At 49.1% G+C, this 24,364-nt stretch overlaps 1 protein-coding gene across 3 annotated transcripts; it reads left to right on the forward strand.

Moving 5' to 3' along the window:
• The first annotated feature begins 2,680 nt into the window (after nucleotides 1-2,680).
• On the forward strand, nucleotides 2,681-24,364 carry Fbxl19 (F-box and leucine rich repeat protein 19). Of its 3 annotated transcripts, none has more exons than XM_048789812.1 (11): nucleotides 2,681-3,529; nucleotides 5,490-5,690; nucleotides 7,114-7,257; nucleotides 7,371-7,457; nucleotides 7,550-7,768; nucleotides 8,246-8,407; nucleotides 9,975-10,486; nucleotides 18,129-18,292; nucleotides 18,387-18,548; nucleotides 22,286-22,504; nucleotides 22,609-24,364. In XM_048789812.1, exons 1-11 carry the CDS (start codon nucleotides 3,488-3,490, stop codon nucleotides 22,785-22,787), a joined length of 2,091 nt encoding a protein of 696 aa, XP_048645769.1. In that variant the 5' UTR covers nucleotides 2,681-3,487; the 3' UTR covers nucleotides 22,788-24,364. The 3 variants fall into 3 exon arrangements, with proteins under 3 accessions (XP_048645769.1, XP_015346806.2, XP_015346805.1); XM_015491320.2 differs by having other exon boundaries at nucleotides 8,246-8,278; XM_015491319.2 differs by lacking the exon at nucleotides 2,681-3,529 and adding an exon at nucleotides 3,923-4,220.

The following is a 24,364-nucleotide window of genomic DNA, read 5'->3' on the forward strand; positions in this document are numbered from 1 at the left end:
CATTTTGGATCTTACATGATATTAGACCCCATTTACCTAACTACACTGACTTCCTAACTTTAAATCTGGCTTCAGAGTGAGATGATGTGCATTTCTCTGATTGCTGGAGATGATGAGCATTTTTTCATATATTTGTTGATTAGCTGTGATAGAATGTCCTGGGTTCAATACCCAGTACTGAAAAAAACTAATCTCAGGTCCAAGATAGCAGTTTTGAAATAAGGCAGGTGTCCTCCTTTTAGTAGCTTCCACCTGAAGACTGGAAGGCATGAACTGTTTCTGAAATTGATCTGCAGGGCCTTCACCCTATGTGATTTCCTATGTGGTTTCACATAGGAAACCACCATTATCAAATGGCCTTAGCCATCCTTCAAAAGGTTAAGACCAAACACATAAGTAAGACAGAGAACATCACTTTTTGTTATTTTGTGGTACTGAGGATTGAATTCAGGAGCACTTTATCACTGAGCTACATCCCCAGTTTTTTTTTTTACTTTTTGAGACAAGGTCTCACTTATTTGCTGAAACTGGCCTTGAGCTTGCTATCCTCCTGCCTGGGCATCCCAGTGCCCTATTTTGTATTTTTGAGATAGGGTCTTGTTAATTGCTTAGGGCCAAAGTTGGGGAGGCTGTCCTTGAACTTTCCATCTTTCTGCCCATAGGCATGCACCATTTTTCTAGGCTGTTTTGTCTTTATATTTTAATGTTAATGTGGCTTGATTATAGTCATGTTCAACTTATATTTTAAGCACAATATCTATCTGCTCATGGTACACATTTCACTTATGAAGTAAAATTTTTTTTTTTTTTGCAGTGCTGGGGACATGCAGTGTCTCACACATGCTAGATAAATGCTCTATTGCTGAGCTTCACCTTTATCCTTTCCTGTATCTTTAAATGCAACCTCTTTATATGTTACCCTCTACCCACCAGCTGCAGGTGCAGGCACAGTGCCCAGTACTGAAAGGCTATAAACAGTATAAAAATTGGTCTTTGGCATCAATAAGCTTATTCTGGTGGTCTCCATTGATGGGAATGGGCCCCACAAAGATTATGCTAGGTCTCAAGCAAGCAGGGTGAAGACTGGGAGAAACCAGAGAGCATGTGTCTTTTCCAAAAGGGGTAGCCACTGCCCAGCTACAGCTGTTTCTTATTCAAGGAATGCAGACCCAGCACTGCTAGATTTCAGGATTTTTCAAGAGAAACTAGAAATCCATTTTTGCAAAAGAAATTTGTTGTTGCTATCTATACTAAACTAAAAACATAGCTGGATTTGACCAGTCTATGGCTATTGTAGTAGTTCTGAGCATGGTCTCTGGTTTTAAATTCTGGCCCTACTATTCATCTGCTGTGTACAGTTGAGGGCCCCAGTTCTCTTCATCTATAAAATGGGCTTCTACCCTTATAGAATGGGGTTCTACCCTTATAGGCGTCTGAGCTTTCCCAGGATTCTTATGTGGATCAAATGAGATGCTGAAAGCCCTTAGTAACATGTGAACTCCTCATAAAGCTTCCAGGTTACAGTGATTGAATGGATTTCATATGAAGATAACAGGAAAGTTCATTGGGACAGTGGCATTTAGGGATCCGAAGATTAAACAGTGAACTGGGTGGAGACATGAGAGGGGAGGTGGCAAAGGGCATACCAAGTCCAAGAAATGCACTTGAGGAAGCCCTGAAGCTACATTAAAGTAATGAGGATAGACAGCAGACAGGCAATTCTGTGGAAGCCAAGAATTTCCTGACTTCTGACAGTGCGCGCTGCAAGGAACCTCAGTTCAGCTTAAGTCTAGTCCCTGCAAACTTGGGACTTTACACTACGTTGGCCAGCGTTAACTTCCCTGACAAAACCACACCCACCAAGTCTTCCGCAGGGCCCCCAAACGCAGAAGAGAGAGGGAAGCAGAGGGGGCTGGTTTGGGGTCAGCAGTGAGCAGTTTTCTAGACGGAGGAAGATCTAGAAGGCAGGTAAGACGGGGCAGAGGTGGAAAGCAGTCCCATTTGCATTGGCGACTGAGGGTCTAAGAAGAGCCCTCCAAGGTTGACTGGAAGTCAGGCAAGGCATTAGAGTGGACAGCGTGCAGCGCCTACAATTTCAGGTTGAGGTATTTGGCCAGTTTGTAGGAACTCAGTTAAATGGAGAATGGGCGCCCCCTGGGAGCAGTACTAGGTAGTGAATGCTGGAGGACCCAGATGAGGAGGGCGGGGAGGGGGCGACTCAAGATGGGGGTAGTCTGCCCGTCACAGTTTTCTTCTCACAGAGGCTAACTGTGTCCGGCATGATGGATTCCTGGGCTCCCAGAACGGCTGGGCTGGAAGGGACCTCGAAAAAGGAACTACCGTCACGTGCCCCGTGCCAGAGCTGGGCACTTTCGTGAACATTGTCTTAACACTTCTAACTCTGCTTCGAGGTGGGTATCATCATCCCCAATTTTCAGGTGAGAAAACCGAGATTTGGTGACTTCCCAGGGCGGGGCGGGGATTTTGTGTAATTCCTGAGTCTTTTCCTTGGAGCCTCGTGACTTGTGAAATACAACCTCTGGATTCCCAGAGGTTTAGGGGAACAAACATTGGATGTGAGGCGTCCGAGCTTTCCCAGGGAAAACAGCGCTGAGTACTTTCCGCGAGAACCACGCCTCCCTTGTCGCGACAATATTGATCACTGTTGCTTTCCTTTAAGAGCCTTCCTTTGAAATACGAAATCCTCACCACACGGGGAGGCGGGCATTCTGTGTTCCTGGATTTCTCAGATGTTTGTCTCTCACCCGCACCGATACCCACTGGTGACACCAATTCTCCTCCACTGGCGAGTGAAAGCTTGGGACTACATTTCCCTGCAAGCCATTCAGAAAGGGATGGCGAGGAGAGGCGGAAAGAGACTTTCCGTTTCCGTTGGCTCTCAATTAGGCATGTCGGCGGTGATGCACTTTTCAACAGCCAACGTTCTTTCTCTGTATGGAGCTCAGAAAGGGACTACGTCCCCCAGCAGGCACTGGAGCGGAGGTCGAGTTACCAGGTTGCCATTATTACTGTAGTCCTCTCTCCCATTTCCGCAGGGAATAGTCTTAGCGTTTGGACTACAAATCCCATGCCGCCATCCCTTCTTTCCCTTGGCCGCCATCTTGGTTGTAGTCCCCGCCCCATCCCTTCCATTGTCTGGACTGAAGATAATAGAGGGGAGCCGAGAAGACTGCAACTCCCGTCAGGCTTTGCGCCACCGGGTGCGGGATTTTGATATTATAGGCGGGCAAGATGCTCAAGGTGGCCGAATGAAGCGACCAGGAAAGGCTAGGTAGCCTGCCATCTTTATGGTAGTCTCTTCATCCCACCGGTTCCGCCATTCTTAAGGAATACTAGAAGGCTAGAAAACTACTATTCCCATCGCACCTCATAAGATCGGCAACTAGTCAGGTGTACGCCCCTCTTCCGCCATCTTGCTTGTAGTCCTCGTTTCTTTTCACCTTTCCATTGTTCCTGACGAGTAGAAATGGCAGCGGGAAGGCAGCAGATGGACTGCGACTCCCGTCAGGTACTACACACGCGGAGGGTTGTGGACAAGAGGGCGTGTGAGTGCCTGGGAAGGAGGTCGGGTCGGGGGAGAAGGCCATCTTGTTTGTAGTCATCGTTCCCGTTCCTTCTCTATGTTCTACAACGGGAAGCCTCAGGGCAACCGGACTATAACTCCCGGCATCCTCGGTTCCCGGCTTGGCACGCCCTCTGCCATCTTGTTTGTAGTACCCGCTGGTCCCAGCGTCCCATTTTTCCCACGGTAGCGCCAGAGTCCGCAGGACTACAACTCCCGCCGTGCCCTGCACGCGTTCGTCCTGGAAAGTTGAGGTGGTGGAGGAAAGAGGGGGCAGGGGGCGGGGTTCCTCCGGGAGAAGGAGGGAGTAAAGAGGAGGAGGAGGAGGGAAGGAGGAGAGAGGGGAGGGGGAAGAGAGAAGGAAGGAGGAAGGAGCTGAGGAGGGATGAGAGAGGCGGCCAGGGCCCCGGGCCGAAGCAGCGCGGGGCCGGGGGACCTGGGGGGCTAAGGCACCCCAACTGCCCCCTCCCCCTTCCTTGCTCCTCTCCATCCATTCCTTCCACCCTCCCGCTTGAGGAGGGGGGTTTATTCAAATTTTATTTAAATAACTATCTCTCGAGGGTCGCNCGCCGCCGATGGCCGCCGACCCGCCGGGAGCTGCCGAGAAGGGAGAGATGGCTCCCGGGACACGTGTGAGGTGGGTTCATGCGGCTCCTCCTCACCCCCAGACCTGGGCAGCTCCCACTCCCATTCATCCTCAGCCCGGCCTCTCTACCTTCCCCGCCTCCAGCCTCACCCTCCCTCTCCCTTTGCTTCAAACTCTTCATCTTCAGCCCTCCTTCCTATAACCTCTCAACCCTGGGGAACTGGCCTTCCTTCCCAGACCCAGCTTCCCCTTGCAAATCCCCCACCCCCAAATCCCCGCCTGCAGTCGCCGCCCTCTAGGCCCCTCCCCTGGAACGCTGGAGGGCCCCTTACCCTCATGGATGGGTCTGGAAGTCCCTGGAAAGGGGGAAGCCAGGGTAAGACTGGGAAGCGACCCTCCAGGCCTGCTGAGTCCATGTGGGATCTTGGAGAATCTGGTTTCCATGGGGAGGGGAGCCCCCCATGGGATTCCAGACAATTAGGGATGGAAAGCAGCTTGGGAAGCTGGGGAATCTAAGTCTGAGCCCATCCTGAGTTCTTTGGAGATGTCAGGTTGGATTCTAGAATCCCAGGGAATCTGGGAGATTGCCCAGGTTGACCTAATAGGTCCTACAGGAAGTCTGGAAGCAGAGGGAGCTCTGTGGGGAACAGAGGAGTTGAGATCTTGGACTGAGAAGGAACTCTGAAGAAGCATCTTGGGGGTATCAGAGTCCTGGGAAGTTCTGGAACAGATGGGTCATTAGGGATGGGGGGGCAAGGATCCCACTGGATCTGATGAGGTTTTGGGGGAAGAGCAATTGGATGATGTTACCTATAAGAAAGAAAAAGGAGAAAGAAAGAAAAATCTGGTGTTTCCACTGAGGAATCTGTGGGTGTCTTGAAGGTAAATCTGGGCATTTTAGACTGGGGAGAGCCTGGGATATTTTACATTTGGATAAGAGAGGAAATGTTGGGACCTCTCTGAAGGTAATGCCACAGACTAGGAGTTGCTGGCCTTTCTGAGGAGTTTTAACTTGGGGATGGCAGAGGAAAGGCCTCTCCTCTGTGGGTGAGGGTATGGGCACTGAGGAAGTGTTAGAGGAGGAGTGAGGTCAGGAAGTCAGTTTTCATGGATCCCAGAGGAGTTGGATGAGCTAGGGAGAGAGTGAGAGGCCTTGAGTAGAGGGAGTGGCCCCCCACCCCCAGACATACAGAAGGGGTGACATTTTCCCCCTAAGTAAGAGGGCAGACTCTGGCTGCCTATGGTTGGAGGGAGCTACCAGGAGTCTCCTGGGCCTGGGCTCCACTGGGCCCATCTGACCCTGCTACCATCTACCGACAGCCCTCGGCGTTGCTGACGCCCCCAATGTCGTCGAGCAGCCGGGGGCCGGGGGCCGGAGCGCGCCGACGCCGAACCCGCTGCCGTCGCTGCCGGGCCTGTGTGCGAACTGAGTGCGGGGACTGCCACTTCTGTCGAGACATGAAGAAGTTCGGGGGGCCCGGGCGCATGAAGCAGTCGTGCCTGCTACGGCAGTGCACTGCCGTGAGTTCCGATCCCCTCACTCCTCCGCTGTTGGGCCCCTTCGCAGCACTCCTCTCCAAAACTGTCTTTCACCCTAGCCCCCAAGTACTTTTCCAGGGTGACCGATGAGTGCTTTCTAGAATGTACTGTAGAGTTGCTGTTTATTTCATTCTTTCAGTGATTTGCTTAAATGTCCATTTGTGTCCTTATCTCCATGTGAGGGGCAATGTTAGGGTGAACAGAAGAATGTGACAGTCCTTTCCTTCACCCCCTCAATTCTCAGAGACACAGACCCATAGAAAACAGCCTCTGTTGGGGCAGCTCCCCAGAGGTATCTGTGCATAATGCAATCCATCCCCAGACCTGATTCCTAGAAAAGTCTCTTTTTTCTGGTCCCTTCCTCACTATCAGGGTGGTCTTGGATTTGAGGCCAGGCTTCCCCTTTGTGTGACCTTGAGTATATTACTTTGAATCTCAGGTACTTTCTTTGTAGAATGTTTCCTTTGCTGAGTTGTAAAGATTAAACAATGGCATGGATATGAATGTGCTTACCATGAGGCCCGATACACTCAGTAGGCATCAGGGAAACATGGGTTTCCTCTCTGCCTTCCTTAGCCTTTGAGCATCCCTGGGCTCCAGAGAATGGCCCCTCCCTACCAGCCACGAGGAGCCAGCTGCATCCTGCATCCCCCTCCCCACACTCAACTACCTCCCTCTCTTCCTACAGCTACTTTTTCCTGGTTGGACTCTTCCCCACACAGCCCCTCTCTTCCTTTGTTCCCCAAACCATTGCCTCACTTTCCTGTTTCTTTTTCCTCTACCTGCTTCTTCCTTGATCCTGTCATAACCTTCAGCATCCCTGATTTGATTCAGTATTGCCATTGTCCTCCCGAAAATCACATTGTCTGAGGACTACTCCCATTTTCCCTAAGACTCAGCAGCTATCTTTAGTGTCCCCAAAAGTCTTGCCAAAGTTTGGTTTACTGTAGGATCCAGAGCACCCGTGGGCTGCCCACTGAGCAACCTCGGAATTGCCCCAAGTTGCTGCCTTGTCTTCTCCAGCCTTCTCTGAGTATTATTGTCCCAATTTGCCTGTGGTTTCTCTCACTCCCCAAAGCCAGCCATAATTTCAGGGTCACACTGGCTGTAACAATCACAACATTAATTACAACTGTGTATCAAATGCCCCTCATGCATTATCTCATACTTATAACAGTCCAGCAAGGGAAAGATTCTTTGCCCAGCTGTCCAGATGCAGAAACAGTGTCTTGAGGTTAAATCAGTTGCTGAAGGTCGTACTGCCAAAAAAAGGCAAATTCAAGATTTGACTCAGCTTGGCCCATGGGTTCTGAGCCTCACCCAGCTGCTGACCAGGGTCCCCAAAAGGAAGTCTTTCCCTTGTAGCTTGCTTTTGGGGTCCCTGATGCCTCCTCTCCCCCAACAGCCCGTGCTCCCACACACAGCTGTGTGCCTCTTGTGTGGGGAGGCTGGGAAGGAGGACACAGTGGAGGGAGAGGAAGAGAAATTTGGTTTGAGCCTCATGGAGTGTACAATCTGCAACGAGATCGTCCACCCTGGCTGCCTGAAGGTGATAGCCCTGGGGACCCTGGAATTAGATTGTCAGGGGGCAGGGAGGTGGACCACACTGCCTCTGGGTTTATATTGGCACCTTCCATCTACTCCTTGCCCTCTTGCCTGCAGATGGGGAAGGCTGAGGGTGTCATCAATGCGGAGATCCCCAACTGCTGGGAGTGCCCTCGCTGTACACAGGAAGGCCGCACCAGCAAGGTAGGGGAATGGGCTAGGCAGGGTTCTGGGCTCTGAGTCAGTAGAGGGTCAGGAGCTGTGCAGGGCCTCAACCCCAGTTTCCATCTCCCTAGGATTCAGGTGAGGGGCCAGGCCGCCGCAGGGCTGACAACGGTGAGGAGGGCGCCAGCCTAGGGAGTGGATGGAAGCTGACGGAGGAGCCGCCACTTCCACCGCCCCCGCCCAGGCGGAAGGGCCCTCTACCTGCTGGGCCGCCCCCGGAGGACATGCCTGGGCCCCCCAAACGCAAGGAGAGGGAGGCAGGGAATGAGCCCCCCACCCCAAGGAAAAAGGTGAGCCCCATGGGTCATGCTCAATAGCTCAAGGCATGTTGGGGCTGTAGTACTGGCCATTTTTTGGTGGGGGTGGGCCTGGGAAGCAGGGGTTGTTGGGAGATGTAGTTCAGGAGTGGCTGGGGTGGTAGATCATGTTCACAGTAAAGAGAAAATACAGGTAAGGGAGAACTGGCACAGGCCAGGAAGCTTTAGGAGCCCTAGGTGGGTTAGGGAGGAAGGAGAACGCATGCTCAAACTAACTGCTACAGAGGAAGAGGGAGGGGCTGGAAAGAGCCTGAGGGGGAAGAAAGAAGAGATGAGAGCATGCTCAGTGAGCTGAGACTCTGGTTGCAAGGTGAGCATGCTCAGAGTTCTCCCTGGGATGGGGGCTTCTGGGATTTGTAGTCTAAGAAGGTGGCATGGACTATAGGTTTGTGGGCACTGAGGGCCTAATGGGGTCTCCCCTTCCCCCATATCTTCCTTTTGCCCTGGTAGGTGAAAGGAGGTCGAGAGAGGCACCTGAAGAAGGTGGGTGGAGATGCCTGCCTCCTCCGAGGATCGGACCCAGGCGGCCCTGGCCTTCTGCCCCCCAGGGTTCTGAATCCAAGCCAGGCATTCTCGTCCTGCCACCCTGGGCTCCCTCCCGAGAACTGGGAGGTGTGCCGGGGATCTCCTCCCTCCCCTACCCACCTCTCCTTGCCCCACCCTTCACCACAGAGACTGAGATTGTCCCTTTCTGTTCACCTTTTCCTACCCTATCCCCACATGGCCCCAAAGGGCACCTGGATCCCTAGGAAGAGTGGGGTGGAAGAATGGGTTGGGTCCAGGCTACAAGAACTCCTGACTTCCCTAGAACCCTTAAGGTATTATCTGGCCCTTTTGCCTCATCTTTTTAAGTCTTAAAAGGAATTCAAATTTCTGCCCAACCACGGACTGTGTATGGTCTTGGCAACTGGTCAGCTGCCCTAAGCTTCAGTTTTCTCATCTGTAAAATGGGATGAAGCTATCTTCTTAACCTACCTGTGGTTACCGCACGGCACTATATAAACCAAATGCTGTAATGAAAGTAAATGAACTTTGTTAACTATAAAGTTCACCTAGATTCAAGGAACATGAGGCCCAGGGAGGTTAAAAGATTTACCCAAGGTCATACAGCAAAGCCAGAATTCAGATAGTACCTTGCAAGAATTCTATCTGGTTGTGTTCAAACCTACTTCTACCATTTAGTTGGGTGTCTTTGTCTAAAAGGAGTGGCTCAAGTTGCCACTTAAATTATAATAGGAACTCTCATTTTGTGGAGTAGGTACTCAGAATTACCTAGTCCAGCTGTTTTATGTCATGAACAATTAAATGGTCTTCACAGTGTTGATGGACAAGCCAGCATTCAAGCTAGGTCTCTTTTTTTTTTTTTTTAAAGAGAGAGAGAGAGAGAGAGGGAATTTCAATATTTATTTTTCAGTTTTCGGCAGACACAACAACATCTTTGTTTGTATGTGGTGCTGAGGATCAAACCGGGCCGCACGCATGCCAGGCGAGCGCGCTACGAGCGCGCTACCGCTTGAGCCACATCCCCAGCCCCACAAGCTAGGTCTCTTTTTAAAAAATATTTATTTATTTATTTCAGTTTTCGGTGGACACAACATCTCTATTTTTTAAATTTTTATGTGGTGCTGAGGATCGAACCCAGTGCCCCGCGCATGCCAGGCGAGTGCATTACCACTTGAGCCACATCCCCAGCCCCAAGCTAGGTCTCTTAACTGTTGTCTTTTCTGACGAGAAATTTATGAATCATTGAAACCCATAAGGTGGTTTTTTTTTTTTTTTTGGTTTGTTTCTTTTTGGTTCTGAGAATTGAACCCAGGGCCACTTTACCACTGAGTCACATCCCTGGTTCTTTTTTTTTTTTAATTTCGAGACAGGGTCTTGCTAAGTTGCTGAGGCCAACCTTGAACTTGCAATCTTACCTCAGTCTCCCAAGTCACTGGGATTATAGGTGTTCTATCATGCCTGGCTTTCCATAAGACTAAATTCTTTGAATTAGTGCCTTCATATTCAAGATGAGAAAACTGAAGTCCAGAGGTGGCTGAAGTATCATGTTATTTGAGAGCAGTTTGAAATTGAGGACCATCCCTTGGGCTCTTCACTCCCTGGTGATTCCTTGTGGGTAGAGGGGTGGGAAAGTATGTCCCAGGCCCTAGAACAGCCTCTCCCTGTCTTCTTTTAGAAACCAAAGCCGCCTTTGGCCTCTGCTGAGGGCCCGGCCGTGCCATCCCCATCCCCACAGAGGGAGAAGCTGGAACGTTTCAAGCGGATGTGCCAGCTGTTGGAGCGGGTGCCTGATACCTCTTCTTCTTCCTCGGACTCGGATTCCGATTCCGACTCATCAGGCACTTCGCTGAGTGAGGATGAGGCCCCTGGCGAGGCCCGGAATGGGCGACGGCCAGCCCGGGGCAGCTCTGGCGAGAAGGAGAACCGTGGGGGGCGGCGGGCTGTGCGCCCTGGCAGTGGGGGGCCCTTGCTCAGCTGGCCCCTGGGCCCCGCCCCCCCACCCCGGCCTCCACAGCTGGAGCGGCATGTGGTACGGCCCCCACCTCGAAGCCCTGAGCCTGACACACTGCCTTTGGCTGCTGGATCCGACCATCCCCTGCCCCGGGCTGCCTGGCTTCGTGTCTTCCAGCACCTTGGGCCACGAGAGCTGTGCATCTGCATGCGAGTCTGCCGGACTTGGAGCCGCTGGTGAGTGGTGGACAGACCTGAGGTCTTGCTTGCTTTGCGACCTGCCATAGCTCTCTGATCCTCTCTAGGCCTTGCACTTCTATAGTATGTACACATCATAGTGTGATACTTTTGCATTTACTGTGGGCAGCCTGTTTTCCATTTAGGAGCTCATTTAACCCTCTCCAACTTTGTTAGGAAGAAATTATTCCTCCTTGTTCAGATGAAGCTGAGACCTGAGGTCATGTAGAGAGGAAGTGTTAAAACCAGGAATTTGAACCTAGGCCCTCTGGCTCCAGAATTTTTTCTCTTAATAACTGTTGTTATTTATATTGAGTGGTTAGTATGTGCCAAGTGTAATGCTGTAATACAATATCTCACTTTTTTTCTTTTTCTTTTTTTTTATTTTGGAAGTACAGAGGTTTGAATCCAAGAGGCTGTCTTTGAACTTTGATCCTTCTGTTTCAACCTCCCAAGTTGCTGGGATTACAGGCATATGCCACTGAACCTGGCTATCTCACTTAATTTTCATGCTCCCTCTTCTGCGGACAGTCTTGACTAGTGGTCCCACGGACAGTCTTGACTAGTGGTCCCATTTATATATGAGAAATCCCTTTGCTGGGGTAGCCCCTGCTTTCTCTAAGACAGCCTTGCTTAGACCTCCTGACTTGGTCTATCTTCTTCTCCCTATTCTCCCAGATATATCCCACTGCCTCTTGACCCTTGTTTTTCAGAAATGTCAGTCATCCTCCCAAATCTAACTTTTCTTCTCTCCATCAGACTCCCACAGCACTGTGTTCCCCTAATGGAGCACACAGAGGCATTTGGCATGTTGACAAGCCTTCATTCATTTATTTGTTTTCATGTTCCCATCGCATATTGTGTCTTTTTTATCTTCATGTCCCCAGCATGAGACAAAGGGCAGAAGAGATGCTGAAGAAATGTTTTACTAAGTGAGTAATTCAGGCTCTTTCCCAGTATTCACTGTGGCCTGGGCTTCCTGTTGAGTGCTTCACAAATTTTAGCTGATTTGTTCTTTATAATAGCAGCCCTGTGAAGGAGTGAGAGACATCTGAGGCCATAGTGCAAAGTTAGAGACTAAACTCAGATTCCATTCCCGGACCTCTGAGATGAAGTCTAGAAGTCAGCTCTAGACTTCTAGACTGGTCTGTGTGGAGAAAGGGGGTTGGGGTGCAGGCTATAGAGGCAGATCGCCTGCAGCAGACTTGTTCTTCCTCTGATGAGCGTTTGCCCTTGGACCAGTTTCTTAACTTCCCCATGCCTCAGTTTATGCATTTATAAAACTGGGATAATCAAAGCTCTCACTTCATAGTGTTCTTGTGATCTGGTACACAAACTGAGCAGAGTACCCAAGAGGTAGAAACACTTGGCCTTAACTGTAATCTTTATTATTCACTCATTTTTAAAAGTATTTACTGAAAGCTCAACGTTTTAGTCCTGGGAACATAAATCTGTGTCCTTGAAGAGCTCCCAGTCTGCAACATAGAAGCCGATAGTTACAAAAGTTGCTGGGGATTACCACCCCACCTCAAGTATTAATTGAGAATTAACTGCAGAGACCCCTCCAAGGCCAGCTTTGTGCTTGGCACCTGGGACCCAGAACTGAAAAGAAACACATTTCTGCCTCAGGGGAGAGACTTGTAGCTGGAAGTAGCTGTATAGAGAGGCCATACTGCAATTTTCATGTTAATATAGCCCTGCCTCAGGGTCTGGGGAATTTGTTCTAAGACTCCATTCCCTCCAGAATACCAAAATCTAAGGATGTTCAAGTCCCTTATATAAAATGATGCAGTGTTTGCTATAACCCTTTCTTCTTTCTTTCCTTTCTGTCTTCCTTGATGCTAGGAATTGAACCCAGGGGCCCTCTACCATAGAGCTAACATCCCTAGCCCTTTTTAAAAATTTTGAGAAAATCTTGCTAACTTATCTAGGCTAGCCTCAAACTATGATCCTCCTGCTTGGATCATATATAAATGGGACCACTAGTCAAGACTGTCTGCAGAGTTGCTTGGATTATAGGCAACAAGGAACTGCAGCCAGCTCCCATGTACTTTAAATAATTTGTAGATTACTTATGGTACCCAATACAATGTAAATGTTATTTAAATAATTATTACACTGTATTGATCAGAAAGTGATGATGAAAAGTCTGTGCGTGTTCAATACAGGTTTTTTTGTTTGTTTGTTTTAAATGATTTTGATTTGTAGTGGTTGAATCCACAGAAGTGGAACCCTTTGATACCGAGGGCCAGTTGTATTTACTCAATGGGGATTAAATGAGGTGGTTCCTGCAAAGCACTTAGCACAGTTTTCGAAGGGTACTAAACACTTAGTAAGGCAGTAGAACAAGTAAGGAGGCTCTCCCATGTCTGTGCACAGAAGCAGGTAGGGAAGGGATCAGGTTGAGACCTTTTTAAGAAGGGCAGTTACTTGGACTTGGTGACTTATTGGCTATAAGGGCAGCAGGGCAAATCTCAGCTGAGTTTGTGGCCCAAGAACATGAATGGGCAACAGCACTGTTTCCCAAGACTGGGAATCACAGTGGAGAAGCAGGTTCCAGGGGAAAATGAAAGAGCTGTGACCTGTTTGGTGTAAAGGGGTTGTGGGCCAATTCAGGAGAACTAGTACAGCAGCTGAATCTGCCTGTTGGGTGCTCAAGAAAAAGGTGAGTTTGGGGGTTTTCAGCCTAAAGGTAGCACCTTGGAATGTGAGAGCAGATGATAGAATGTCAATATTTATGAGTTAGAGAAAGAGCAGCCCAAAAATTAGAGATCAAGGATGGAGGTTTGCCTAAAAAGAAGGGAGACTAAGGAAGGTGGAATGAGGAGCACTGGTAGATTTTGGTAACAAATCACAGGAGGTCAAGGACCAAGAGGTAGCAGTTGGATTTTGCTACAAGAAGGCCTTAGTATCCTTGGCTGTGGTATGTGGGAGTTGGGGGAATAAAGCCAGACCACATGAAATTGAGAGTGTTGACTCCAAGGCAGGGACCTGCTCCATTTATTCTGCTGTGTCCCTGGTTTCTAGTGTGGTGCCTGGCATACAGTAGGTACTAAAATAATAGGAAAATTTGGATGGTATGTAGAAAGAGGTAGTAGAGGGTGGAGCTGGAGAGAACTTTGTAGGTGGGAGAGCAGGAAGTTGCAGGCTTTCCTGTCTGGTGACTTTCATCTTCTCCTGGAACTGGGAGGCGAAGTGATCTGCCAAGAGCTGAGGGAGAGGGCAGCAGGCAGGGAGGCAGGGAGGAGTTGTTGAGTTGCCAGGATTGGAACTTTCAAGGACATGGATATAGAGGGTGACAAGGGAGGGACTGGAACACAAGGTCAAGATCAATTGGGGTTGGGAGTGAAGGCCTAGAGGTAAACAGATTGGAGGACAGTAGTAGCATCAGGGAGCTAAGAGAGCTGATGGGAGCCAAGAACAGTAGTCTGGGACCAGGAGGTGGTAAGTTTGCAGGGAACAATTAGGACTGTTCAACTCTTTGTTCCCCAGGAGCTTCTGCAAGATGAGGCTTAGGACTAGAATGTAGGGTTTTGTAGGTGGGCTTAATAGGATGATGACTTAGTCAGAGAATTGCTGGAGTCAAGCAGAAGATGGATAGGTTGGGGCACTTGGATGTTAAGCCCTGCCTATCCAGGATGATGACAGGCTTCAGCTCTTAAGTCCTTCTTTCCTCTTGGCTTACCATCATTCCCTATCCACGCCTCTCCATCACCTTCAGTGAATTCCTATAGGGATGCAGGACATGAACCTCGTTCCAGTCATGGCACTAAACACTTACCCTATACAGTCTCTCATCATTGGTGCAGCAAACCTTTGAAATTAAGTGCTGTCTTTTGCCTTAATTTTTGGTTACGGGAATGAAGGCCCAGAAAGGGCACATGCCTTGCCTGAGGACACCCCAACCATAGAGGTGGGGAAGCTGGGATTTAGATCCCCGTAGTTCATACTCTTCACCTTTGGGCTCTGTGGCCATGACAGTTGGTTGCTTGGCATTCAGCGCTCCATGACATTGAACCCTCATCCCGAGCCTCTTGTGCAGCCTCAGCCCTGCTTCTTCCTGCTCAGAGTTTAGGCTCTCTCCATTCAGACCAGCTTGGTTTAAGCTTGACTTGGCTACCATTTTGAAGCTGTGGGACCTTGAACAAGTTTCTTAACCTCTCTGGACCTTGTTTTTCTTTTTCTTTTCTTTTTTTTTTTTTTAAGAGAGAGACAGAGAGAGAATTTTTTTTTAATATCTATTTTTTAGTTTTCAGTGGACACAACATCTTTGTTTGTATGTGGTGCTGAGGATTGAACCCGGGCCGCACGCATGCCAGGCGAGCGCGCTACCACTTGAGCCGCGCATCCCCAGCCCCCTTGTTTTTCTTAACTGTAAAAAAGAGATGATAATGATCTCCTAGGGCTGTTGTGAGGTTGAATGCTTAATGCAAAGAATAGTACCCAACTTGCAGTAAACCCTGAGTAAACATATGTTATTACTGCTGTGGTCTTCATCACCATTATATAGGGTGAGCTTCCCTTGGTTCCTGCTGCCTGGGGTTCCCAGAGCTTTTGAGTTTTTTCTCTCCTGGGCCTAGATGCAGTCTCTACCCTGTTCCTTTTCTCCCCTTGCTGGAAATAACAGAATAACTGCTTGCTTCAGCCTCATTTCAGGCACCGTCTCCTTGGGGATGCTCCCTTGTTCCAGTCTGCAAGTTGACTCTTACATGTCCCTTACTGCCTCAGTTACTGCAAACTGTGTCTCCCCTGATTGTATAGCAAGAACCCTGTCATCCTTAACTGCTCTGTGCCCAGTAGAAACTGGACACATGGTATCAGTAAGACCCTCAAAGATTGTTGCGTGCCACTCAAGTTTAAACCTATTGCTCTGGAACTAATTGCAATGAAACTGATTGGCTCTAGCCAAGAAAGGGTCAAGGAGACTTCCTGGAAGTGAGGGTACTGGAGCCAAGCCTTAAAGGGTCTGTGGTGGTTGACCTTTCCAGCAGAGGCATAGCATATTCCAGAATGTGTTGGCACCAGACAGTATTGTGTGTCTGTAGGCGGGAAGGTGGTTTGGCGTGGATCTTGTAGAGTGGTGCAGAAACACAATTGGGGACCTATGAGTGCCCCAAGGAGAGGGGTTCCCTTCCAAGTGTGGACAATTTCCGGAAGGGCTTCAAGGAAGCAGATGAGCTAGAATTTGCAACTAGGTCAAAGGGGAGAGAGAGAGGGTTTATTCTTTCTTTGTTGTTTGTTTTTGTTTTTTATTGTAATGGGGATTGAACCCAGGGCCTTACATACGGCAAGTTCTCTACCACTGAGCTGTATCCCTGGCCCAGAGAGAGGCTTTAGAGTAGGATTTCACTGAATGGAAAGAGAGAGACAGGGCAGAAGCTGGGTTGAAGGTAGAATTTCCCCTCTCCCTTTTCATTCTTAGAATTGGAGAGAGTTATGTTTATTGCTTGAGTGGAGGGAATCAGGAGCAGACTAGAATGCCAGAATGGAGGGAGGGATGGTAGGAGGAGGACTGTTGGAGAGGGGCTTTGGTGAATGCTTCTACAATTCCAGAAATATCATACTGAGGCTCTGGAGTATGCCTGGCAGATTTTTTGTTTGTTTGTTTTTGTTGTTGTTGTTTTGTAGTACTGAATCCAAAGGCATTCTACTACTGAGCTATATTCCTAGCCCTTTTTGTTTTATTTTGAGACCGGGTATTATTGTTGCCCAGGCTAGCCTCAAACTTGTGATCCTCCTGCCTCCCTGAGGTAGATAATAGGCATGCACCATCACACTCTGCGTGGTTTTTTTTTTTTTTTTTTTTTTTGAGTCTGGATGCTGCTGTGTTGCCCGGGCTAGCCCAAACTCCTGGGCTCAGGTGATCCTTCTGCTTCAGTCTCTTGTGTAGCTGGGAATATAAGCACACACCACCCTGCCAGACTGCCTGATACAAAACCATGGTTTAATTCTTCTGTCAGTTTTGAAAAATAACAGAACTTCTTTAAAACTATTGGGTGCTATCATATCTTTAGTGCTTCTCTAATATTTGCTTGTCTTTCTGTTTAACAAAAGTGGTTTAGCCTAAAGCCATAGCAACTTCTGGCTAGAATTTAATAGTTTCCTCTTGTATTTATTACTTAAGCTTACTATATTTATGTGAAACAATACTGGTTTTAAGTGCAGAGAGGGGATGATTTAAAGGTAAAGTCATGTTCTATAGATAAGTGGACTGCAAGTGACTGGAGTTTAGGAAACCCTTCTCCAGTTCAAGGCTTCTTGAAGAGAAAGCCCTTCAGTATCTTGGGGGTTGGGAGGGAGGTTAGGTAAGACTTTGAGGCCCATCTATTCCAGAGGGAATTTCCTGACATGCCATCAAGGACTACTGAATTAGAAGACAGTTCTCAAACTAAATCATCAAGAGAAACTTAGCCAGGCATGTTGGTTCACATCAGTAATACCAGCAGCTCTGGAGGCTGAGGCAGGAGGATTGCAAGTTCAAAGCCAGGCTCAGCAACTTGGCAAAAGCCTGTTTCAAAATAAAAAATAAAAAGAACTGGGAATGTGACACAGTGGTAAAGTGAACCTGGGTTCAATCCCTGTTACATTAAAAAAAGGAACTTAAGGTATCAAAAAGTGTTCATGCATTACCTTAGAAGAGGTGGGGAAGAGTTCTTTGGTGAAATAAGTTTGGGAAGCCCTTTTCCCATTCACTGCATGTTAGCCTAGTCAAAGCAATTAGAGTGCTGGGGTTAGGAAACCTGTTTAGCTTTGTTTAGACTTCATTCGTCTTTGTAGTTTCAATATCTAGGACCTGCCAGACCTTCCAAAAACTGTGAGTGAATAACTGCAAAAATATAAATGAAGTGTGTGGGAAGGAAGTACTCAGTAGAAGCTTTAGGTATTCCACACTGGCTTGATTCATTCAATAAATGTGCAACAGATAACCTATACTTTATTCCTGGAAGTGTTGGATACTGATAACCTATACTTTATACCTGGAAGTGTTGGATACTGAGGTTACTGAAGTGTAAAAGAAAAAAAGAAAAGCCAATTTTGCCCTTGTAGAGCTTACATTCTAATTGGAGGAACACAATAACCAAAGAGAAAATGCCAGGACCATAAGTCCAGCATTGGGCAGCTGGCTATCAACATGGCAGAGGTTAGTAGAGGAGATGAGAAGTGCCAATGAGGAAGCCACCTTAACAGCAAGGGAGAAATCTAGAAGCTCAAAGGTAGGGGGTTGGGGGGCTGCTTAAAGATCCCTTTGGCATTACATCAAATAGTGTATATGGTGTTTGTGTAGTTATTTGGCAAAATGTTTTAAAAGCTGTAAGGCCTACAAACTATAATTACCTCATTTGATCTTACATCAGCCCTGTGGGGCAGGCAGAGTCTGGATCATTATCTTCATTTTATAAATGAGGCCTCTCAGGCTCAGGGAGAGGAATGGACTTGCCCAGGGTCTTACATTCAGTTAGTGATGGAGTTGGGTCCCAAACCCAGTGCTCTTGGCCCACAGCCTGGAACTTCTTGCTACCAGGCTGCCTGGGTGGGCCTGGATGTTGGAGGGATAACTGGAGTGAACTGTTGGGAGTGTGGGGATTGGTAGGCTGCATGAGAACTGAGGCTGAGGTCTCTGTCTCCCCCTTGTGCCCGGCAGGTGCTACGACAAACGTCTGTGGCCTAGAATGGACTTGAGCAGGAGGAAGTCACTGACCCCGCCCATGCTCAGTGGGGTAGTTCGTCGCCAGCCCCGTGCCCTGGACCTCAGCTGGACAGGTGTCTCCAAGAAACAGCTCATGTGGCTTCTGAACCGACTGCAAGGTAGGGTGGAGTGACAAGTCATAACAGGGTAGAAATGGGGACAGGCCTGGGGTGGAGTCTGGCTTCCTGACCCTCACCCCCACAAATCCTCTAGGCCTGCAGGAGTTGGTGCTCTCTGGCTGCTCCTGGCTCTCTGTCTCTGCCCTGGGCTCAGCCCCACTGCCAGCCCTGCGGCTCCTGGACCTCCGCTGGATTGAGGATGTAAAAGACTCCCAGCTCCGTGAGCTGCTGCTGCCTCCACCAGACACTAAACCAGGTGTGGCCTCTGTGTGCTCTTCTGTAGAATGGGTTGGGCAAGGTGGGGATATATACCTCTAAGGTCTCTTCTGACTCATTGGGTGTTACAATTATTGGAGGAACACATGAATTTGAATAGGAAAGCCATCTTAGCTATCATTCATTTGTTCATTTGCCTTTGGTGTGCTTTGAACTGAGTCTTGAAAGATTGGAGTTTTCCCAGGGTGTTTGAGGTATGATTAGCAGTTCAGTGGGGCAGGAGGCCCATATTGGCAGAGAGGCATACTAGGAGCAGAGGCCTGTGCATATTGGAGGTATGTGGAGTAGGGACACTGAGGCCTCAGGGCTTCTTGTAAAGTTAGCAGATGGGATATTTATCTTTTCTGGCCCCCAGTTTCTTCTTTACAATAGACCCAGGGGAACTATCCAGAAGAGTACATCTGACCATATCACCCCTGTGCTCTAAACTCATATTGCTCCTCTCTTATCCCTTTGGATAAAGATAAGGGTTTTACTGTAGTTACTGAGACCTAGCATGGCTGAGTCCCACTAACCTAGGCCATCCCTGCATTTGGCCTCCTCAGCCACTTTGCCAAGTTCCTTTCAGTTCCTACTTTTCTTTGCCTCAATGTTCTGTCCTCCTTCATTTAATTAATACTTTAGACCTTGGCATAGATGCCACCTTCTAGAAATTCTCCCTGACCAACCCCACCTCACTCCTTGCCTTGAGCTCTTGAGTTCTTCTCAGCCTTGGAAACAGGCCCTGGCATAGTGCTGTACATGTGGGAAGTGTTCTGATTAAGATGATTCTTGCAGGGCTGGGGTTGTGGCTCAGTGGTAGAGCACTTGCCTCGAATGTGTGAGGCGCTGTATTCAATTCTCAGCACTGCATATTAGTAAACAAAATAAAGTCCATTGACAACCTAAAAAAAAAAAAAAAAGATTAAAAGAAGAAAAAAACAAGATGATTCTTCTAGCTAGTCTCTTAGGCTCTACAGGGTACCATGTGCTCAAAACCAGCACCTTGCTCAGTGGTCTGCTCAGCAAATATTTGGTGAGTGAATGAACTGAATGAGCACAGAGATGATCAGGATGCAAGGGAGAGATTTGGTTTGAGGAAAGGTTTCCAAAGGGAGATTTGCTGTGGCCTAAATAAGAAAATTAAAAGGATCTTCTTTTTCTAAGTTCTTTCACAGTTCCTTTTTTTTGTGTGTGTCCCTTCTTCCTGCCCCACCATGCTCTACAGTAGCCCTGGAAGGAGAATAGGGAAGCAACTAGGATTCTTCCCATTTTATGGACAAGGCTCTAGAGGCCTATTTGATTCAACAAGGAGTTGAATGACTGATGTAAGTCAGGCAGAGCCAGGCCAGAGCACTCACCCATGGTCTGCTCTTACTGGAATTGAACTGAGCTGGGACGATTTGGGCAGGAGGGTGAGATGGGCATTGGGAGCAGTTTGTTCTTTGAGGTGAGAAAGTGCTGGCTGATAGAGCAAACCTTCCTCTCCTGTCTTATTCCCTTTATCAGGAGTATGCAGAAAAGAGCTTTCTTGGCTGTCAGTCCAGTTGTGCAGGTTAGGATTTCTCCCACCTTTCCTCTCATGGCTTCCTGGCTCCCTGTACCATTCTCACAGCAAAATATAAAGTTCTTTTACTTCTAGGCTCTTGCCTAGTGTATTCTTCGAGTTATTGCCTGGTATATTCTTTTCTTATCTTGCTGCATGTTCAAACCCTCAAAGACCCAGCTTAAATGCCACCACCTCAGGGAAATCCTCAGTGATGCCCACACTTGCCCCTAAGCCAGAAGTGATCTCTTTGATCTAGTGCCCTTTATCTGTGGCACAAGTTTGGGAGTTTTTATAAATATACCTCCCTCTCTAGGCTCTCAGCTCTCCAAAGACAGGAGGAGAGGGTAGAATTCAGGACATGCCATATGGAGTGCCTACAGAGGTGGCCTGGCAAGTAGCAGAAGTGACACATTGGTGCAGGACTTTTGGGAGTGGCACTGGCAGCCCTATTCTAGCCAATTACTGTCAGGCAGGAAGGGTAGTAGCCTAGTGATGCCAGGTCAGTTTTTTAAGGAAAAGCCCCACATCTAAATTTCTGTATAAAAATATCCTTTTTGTAGTGTTAGACATTCATGCAAGAAAAGTTTTAGCACCATGCAGATTCCATAAAGTTTGGAGGTTGGTTTCATGAGTCTGTGGCATCTGATGGAGTCTCTCTCAGTCAATAGATCTGGGTCTCCTGGCTCTTACTTCATAATTATGTGATGACAGCTTTATGATCTGAATCTCAATTATATATATATATGTGTATATATATATATATATATATATATATATGTATGTATATATATATGTTGTAGATGGACACAATACCTTTATTTTATTTTTATGTGGTGCTGAGGATTGAACCCAGTGCCTCACACATGCCAGATGAGCACTCTACCACAGAGCCACAGCTCCAGCCCTCAATTTTCTTATCTGTAAACAACAATAATGATCAGAGAGCTTCTGTCCCAAGGCTCAGGTTCTTAAAATGTGGTCTATGGCCCAGTGGTCTCAGTGTCACAGGAAAATTTGTCAGCAAAGTAAACCCCAAGTCCTTACACTAAATCTACTGCAACTCTGGAGTAGGGTCAGCAATCCAGTCCTCCAGGGGACTTGAGCCTCTTGAGTTTGAGAGCCAGTAACATGGAAGAAAGGCATATTGGGTGCTTTGGGTGCAGTGGGGAGGGATGTGAGCTCTTCTCAGTGGAGATAGAGAAGAGGAAGCCTCTGAGCTCTGAAAGCCAGGCAGTATGCTAAACAGAGGTGGTCTTAGGACCTTATAGAAATTGGGATGTTCTTCCAAGGAGACTAGACTTCCTTGAAGTGCCCTCACAGTTTCTTTCTTTCTCCTTTTTTTTTTTTTTTTTTGTGGTGCTGGGGATTGAACCCAGGGCCTTGTGCATGCAAGGCAAGCACTCTACCAACTGAGCTGTATCCCCAGCCCAGCCCTCACAGGAAAGATATTGTCACATTTGAGTTTGAGATCAGCTCTCTGGATTCTAAAAAGAAGAGACTAGAGGGAGTGAGGTAGTGGGAGCAGTTCAAGCAAGAGTGGTATGGACCTAGTGGTATGCCCTGGAGGGCTCCACAGGGCAGCTTAACTAATTATGGAGAAATAAGAGGGAGGTGAGCCTGGAGTGGTAGTCCCTTTAGGGATGTTATGTGTTGGATGAATGGGTGAAATTATATTGAGCACCCTAGCACCCTATTGTGTGTTTCATTGCTGGGGATAGAGCAGTGAGCAAGAATTCCTTCCTGGGAGTGCTGGGATTATGGCTCAGTGGTAGAGTGCTTGCCCAGCATGTGTGAGGCACTGGGTTTGATTCTCAGCACCAAACATAAATAGAAATAAAGGTTCATTCACAACTTAAAAAAAAAAAAAAAAGCTGTCATGGAACTGACATTTTTGTGTGGGGGAGAAAAAAATTAACAAGAAGAAATTAATGTGTCAGATACTGAGAGGTAGGAAATAGAGTACTCATGGAAAACCTCAGTGACAAGGTGATGTGAGCAGTGGACAGATGAGATCAGGGGTGTGGTGGTTTGGGAGAAGAGCAAGCCATACATAGAGTACAGCAAGTTGGGGCCCCCATGTGATGGGAGCAAGTTTAGGACGGATGTTAAGGAACATGGAAAAGGAGACAGTCCTCTGGGTGCAACGATGGTAGTGGCCAGGAGTACTGATATCTCCTTTGCCTGTCCAGGGCAAACAGAGAGCCGTGGGCGACTACAGGGCGTAGCCGAACTGCGCTTGGCAGGTCTGGAGCTGACAGATGCCTCCCTGAGGCTCCTCCTGCGCCATGCACCCCAGCTGAGCGCCCTGGACCTGAGCCACTGCGCCCACGTTGGGGACCCCAGTGTCCACCTCCTCACAGCTCCCACTTCTCCACTCCGAGAGACCCTGGTACACCTCAATCTTGCTGGTAAGCATGGTTGCCTGTTTATCTTGCTAGGCTGTTGGTTCCCCTGGTCAGTGCCTACTACCTACTTACCTACCAGGTCTCAGCTGCCACTGCTGTGTCCCCAGGTTGCCACCGCCTCACGGACCACTGCCTCCCGCTGTTCCGCCGCTGCCCACGTCTCCGCCGACTAGACCTGCGCTCTTGCCGCCAGCTCTCACCTGAAGCTTGTGCCCGTCTGGCAGCTGCCGGCCCTCCTGGTCCCTTCCGCTGCCCAGAGGAGAAGCTACTTCTCAAGGACAGCTAGTCGGGCGCCCCCCACCATCCCCCAGGACTCATCAGGAGCCTGGACCTCGGGCCTTCATTTCATCCTCTGTTGGGAGGCCAGGTTACCCACCTCATGACTTGGGATTCCTGTTTCGTGACTTGGGATTCCTACCCAGGGACCGGAGCCAGCCTCCCGCTTCTCTTCCCCCTGCACTGATATCTCTGGGGGTCTCTCCTTCCCATCTCCTCCCCCTTCCACTTGCTTCATTGTCCATCCCCTGGGGGAAGTGGGTCAGAGGTACTGGGGGGTGCTGAGCCAAAGGGATGGTGGGAGGGGGGTTAAGGTGCAAGTTTGAGGGAGGGAGAATGGGGAAAGGGTATCTACACACAGGATACTGGGAGCCAGGGGGCTGGGGGAGGTGGAGGATGGGTGGGTGGGGGGGCAGAAAGAGACCACCAAGGGTTCAGAGAACAAAGACCAGATATTTGGAGTGGGGGGTGGGGGGCCAAAAAGGGAAACTGGAGGAGCAATTGGGGATCCAGGTATCAGAGGTAGGGGGACTTGGGGAGCAAGAGGAAAGCCAGGGCTGAATGGGGGTTGGGGGACAAGAGCAGGTTGGGGCAGTAGTACTCCTCCCTCGTGGGAGGGTTACCCCTCTTCTTTCCTCCTGCCCAAATTTGAGTTCCTTCCCTCTACTCTGACTCCTTGAACGTCACTGAAAATGGCAGCTATTGCGAGGAGTGGGGGCCACGGGTCTACCCTCTGTTCAACTCGTGGCCCAGGGGAGTGGTGAGGGGTGCCCCAGCCCCCTGCCTGCCTCTCCGCACAATACTTGAACATTCATCTGTACTGAAGTGTTACTTGAACCGGGGGAACCTCGGACCTGGGGGAGCCGAAGTGTGATTGGATGGGACCAGCTTGGACTGAGACTGAACTGGTGGGCACCCAGAGTGGACTGCACCACCTCCAGATATCTCTGGCTTTACTGTCTTGAGCAGCTCTACCCCTCCTGACCCGAGTTGGGGGTGGTGGGTGCCAGCCCAATGATGGGGAAGATGGGACTCCTCCAGCTTGGCTCTTCCCACTCTTTCATCGTCATGGAAACTTGTATCCCATTCGCCCAGGGAACTGCCACTCCTGGTTGCCATGGAAATAGCAGCCAATGGACACCTCCCGATGCCAGTGCTAAGGCTGGAAATGGCCCCTCTCAGTTGCCATGGGAACTTAGTAACAGACTCTTTTTGGTCCTCCTCTCCACTGCCCCTTCCTCCTGTGTTGGGGTGGGGTCTTGGGAGCCAGAGGGAGGAGCTGGGCCAGGTTCCGACCCTCAGTCCAGGCCTCTGGGGGCAGCCGGGTTGTACTATGTAGGGGAGGGGGAAATCTATCCACATACCTCAGGTAACAGGGAGGTGCGCGGGTGGGGGGAGGGACTGGGCGGACCAAAGGCCGAAGGGGAGGGGGGCCTGGGGATGGAAAGGCTTGAGGATTGGGCCGTTTGGGGGAGGGGGAGGAGGCAGCCCGGCATGGGACGTGTTGGGGACCCAGCCGGGCTGGGCCCCTGGGCCCCAAGTCTGTACAATATGGTTTGCTATAAAACTCAAAATCTTCCAGCCGGG

This window comes from Marmota marmota, unplaced genomic scaffold (assembly GCF_001458135.2).
Source record: "Marmota marmota marmota unplaced genomic scaffold, marMar, whole genome shotgun sequence".
Taxonomy (NCBI): Eukaryota; Metazoa; Chordata; class Mammalia; order Rodentia; family Sciuridae; genus Marmota; species Marmota marmota.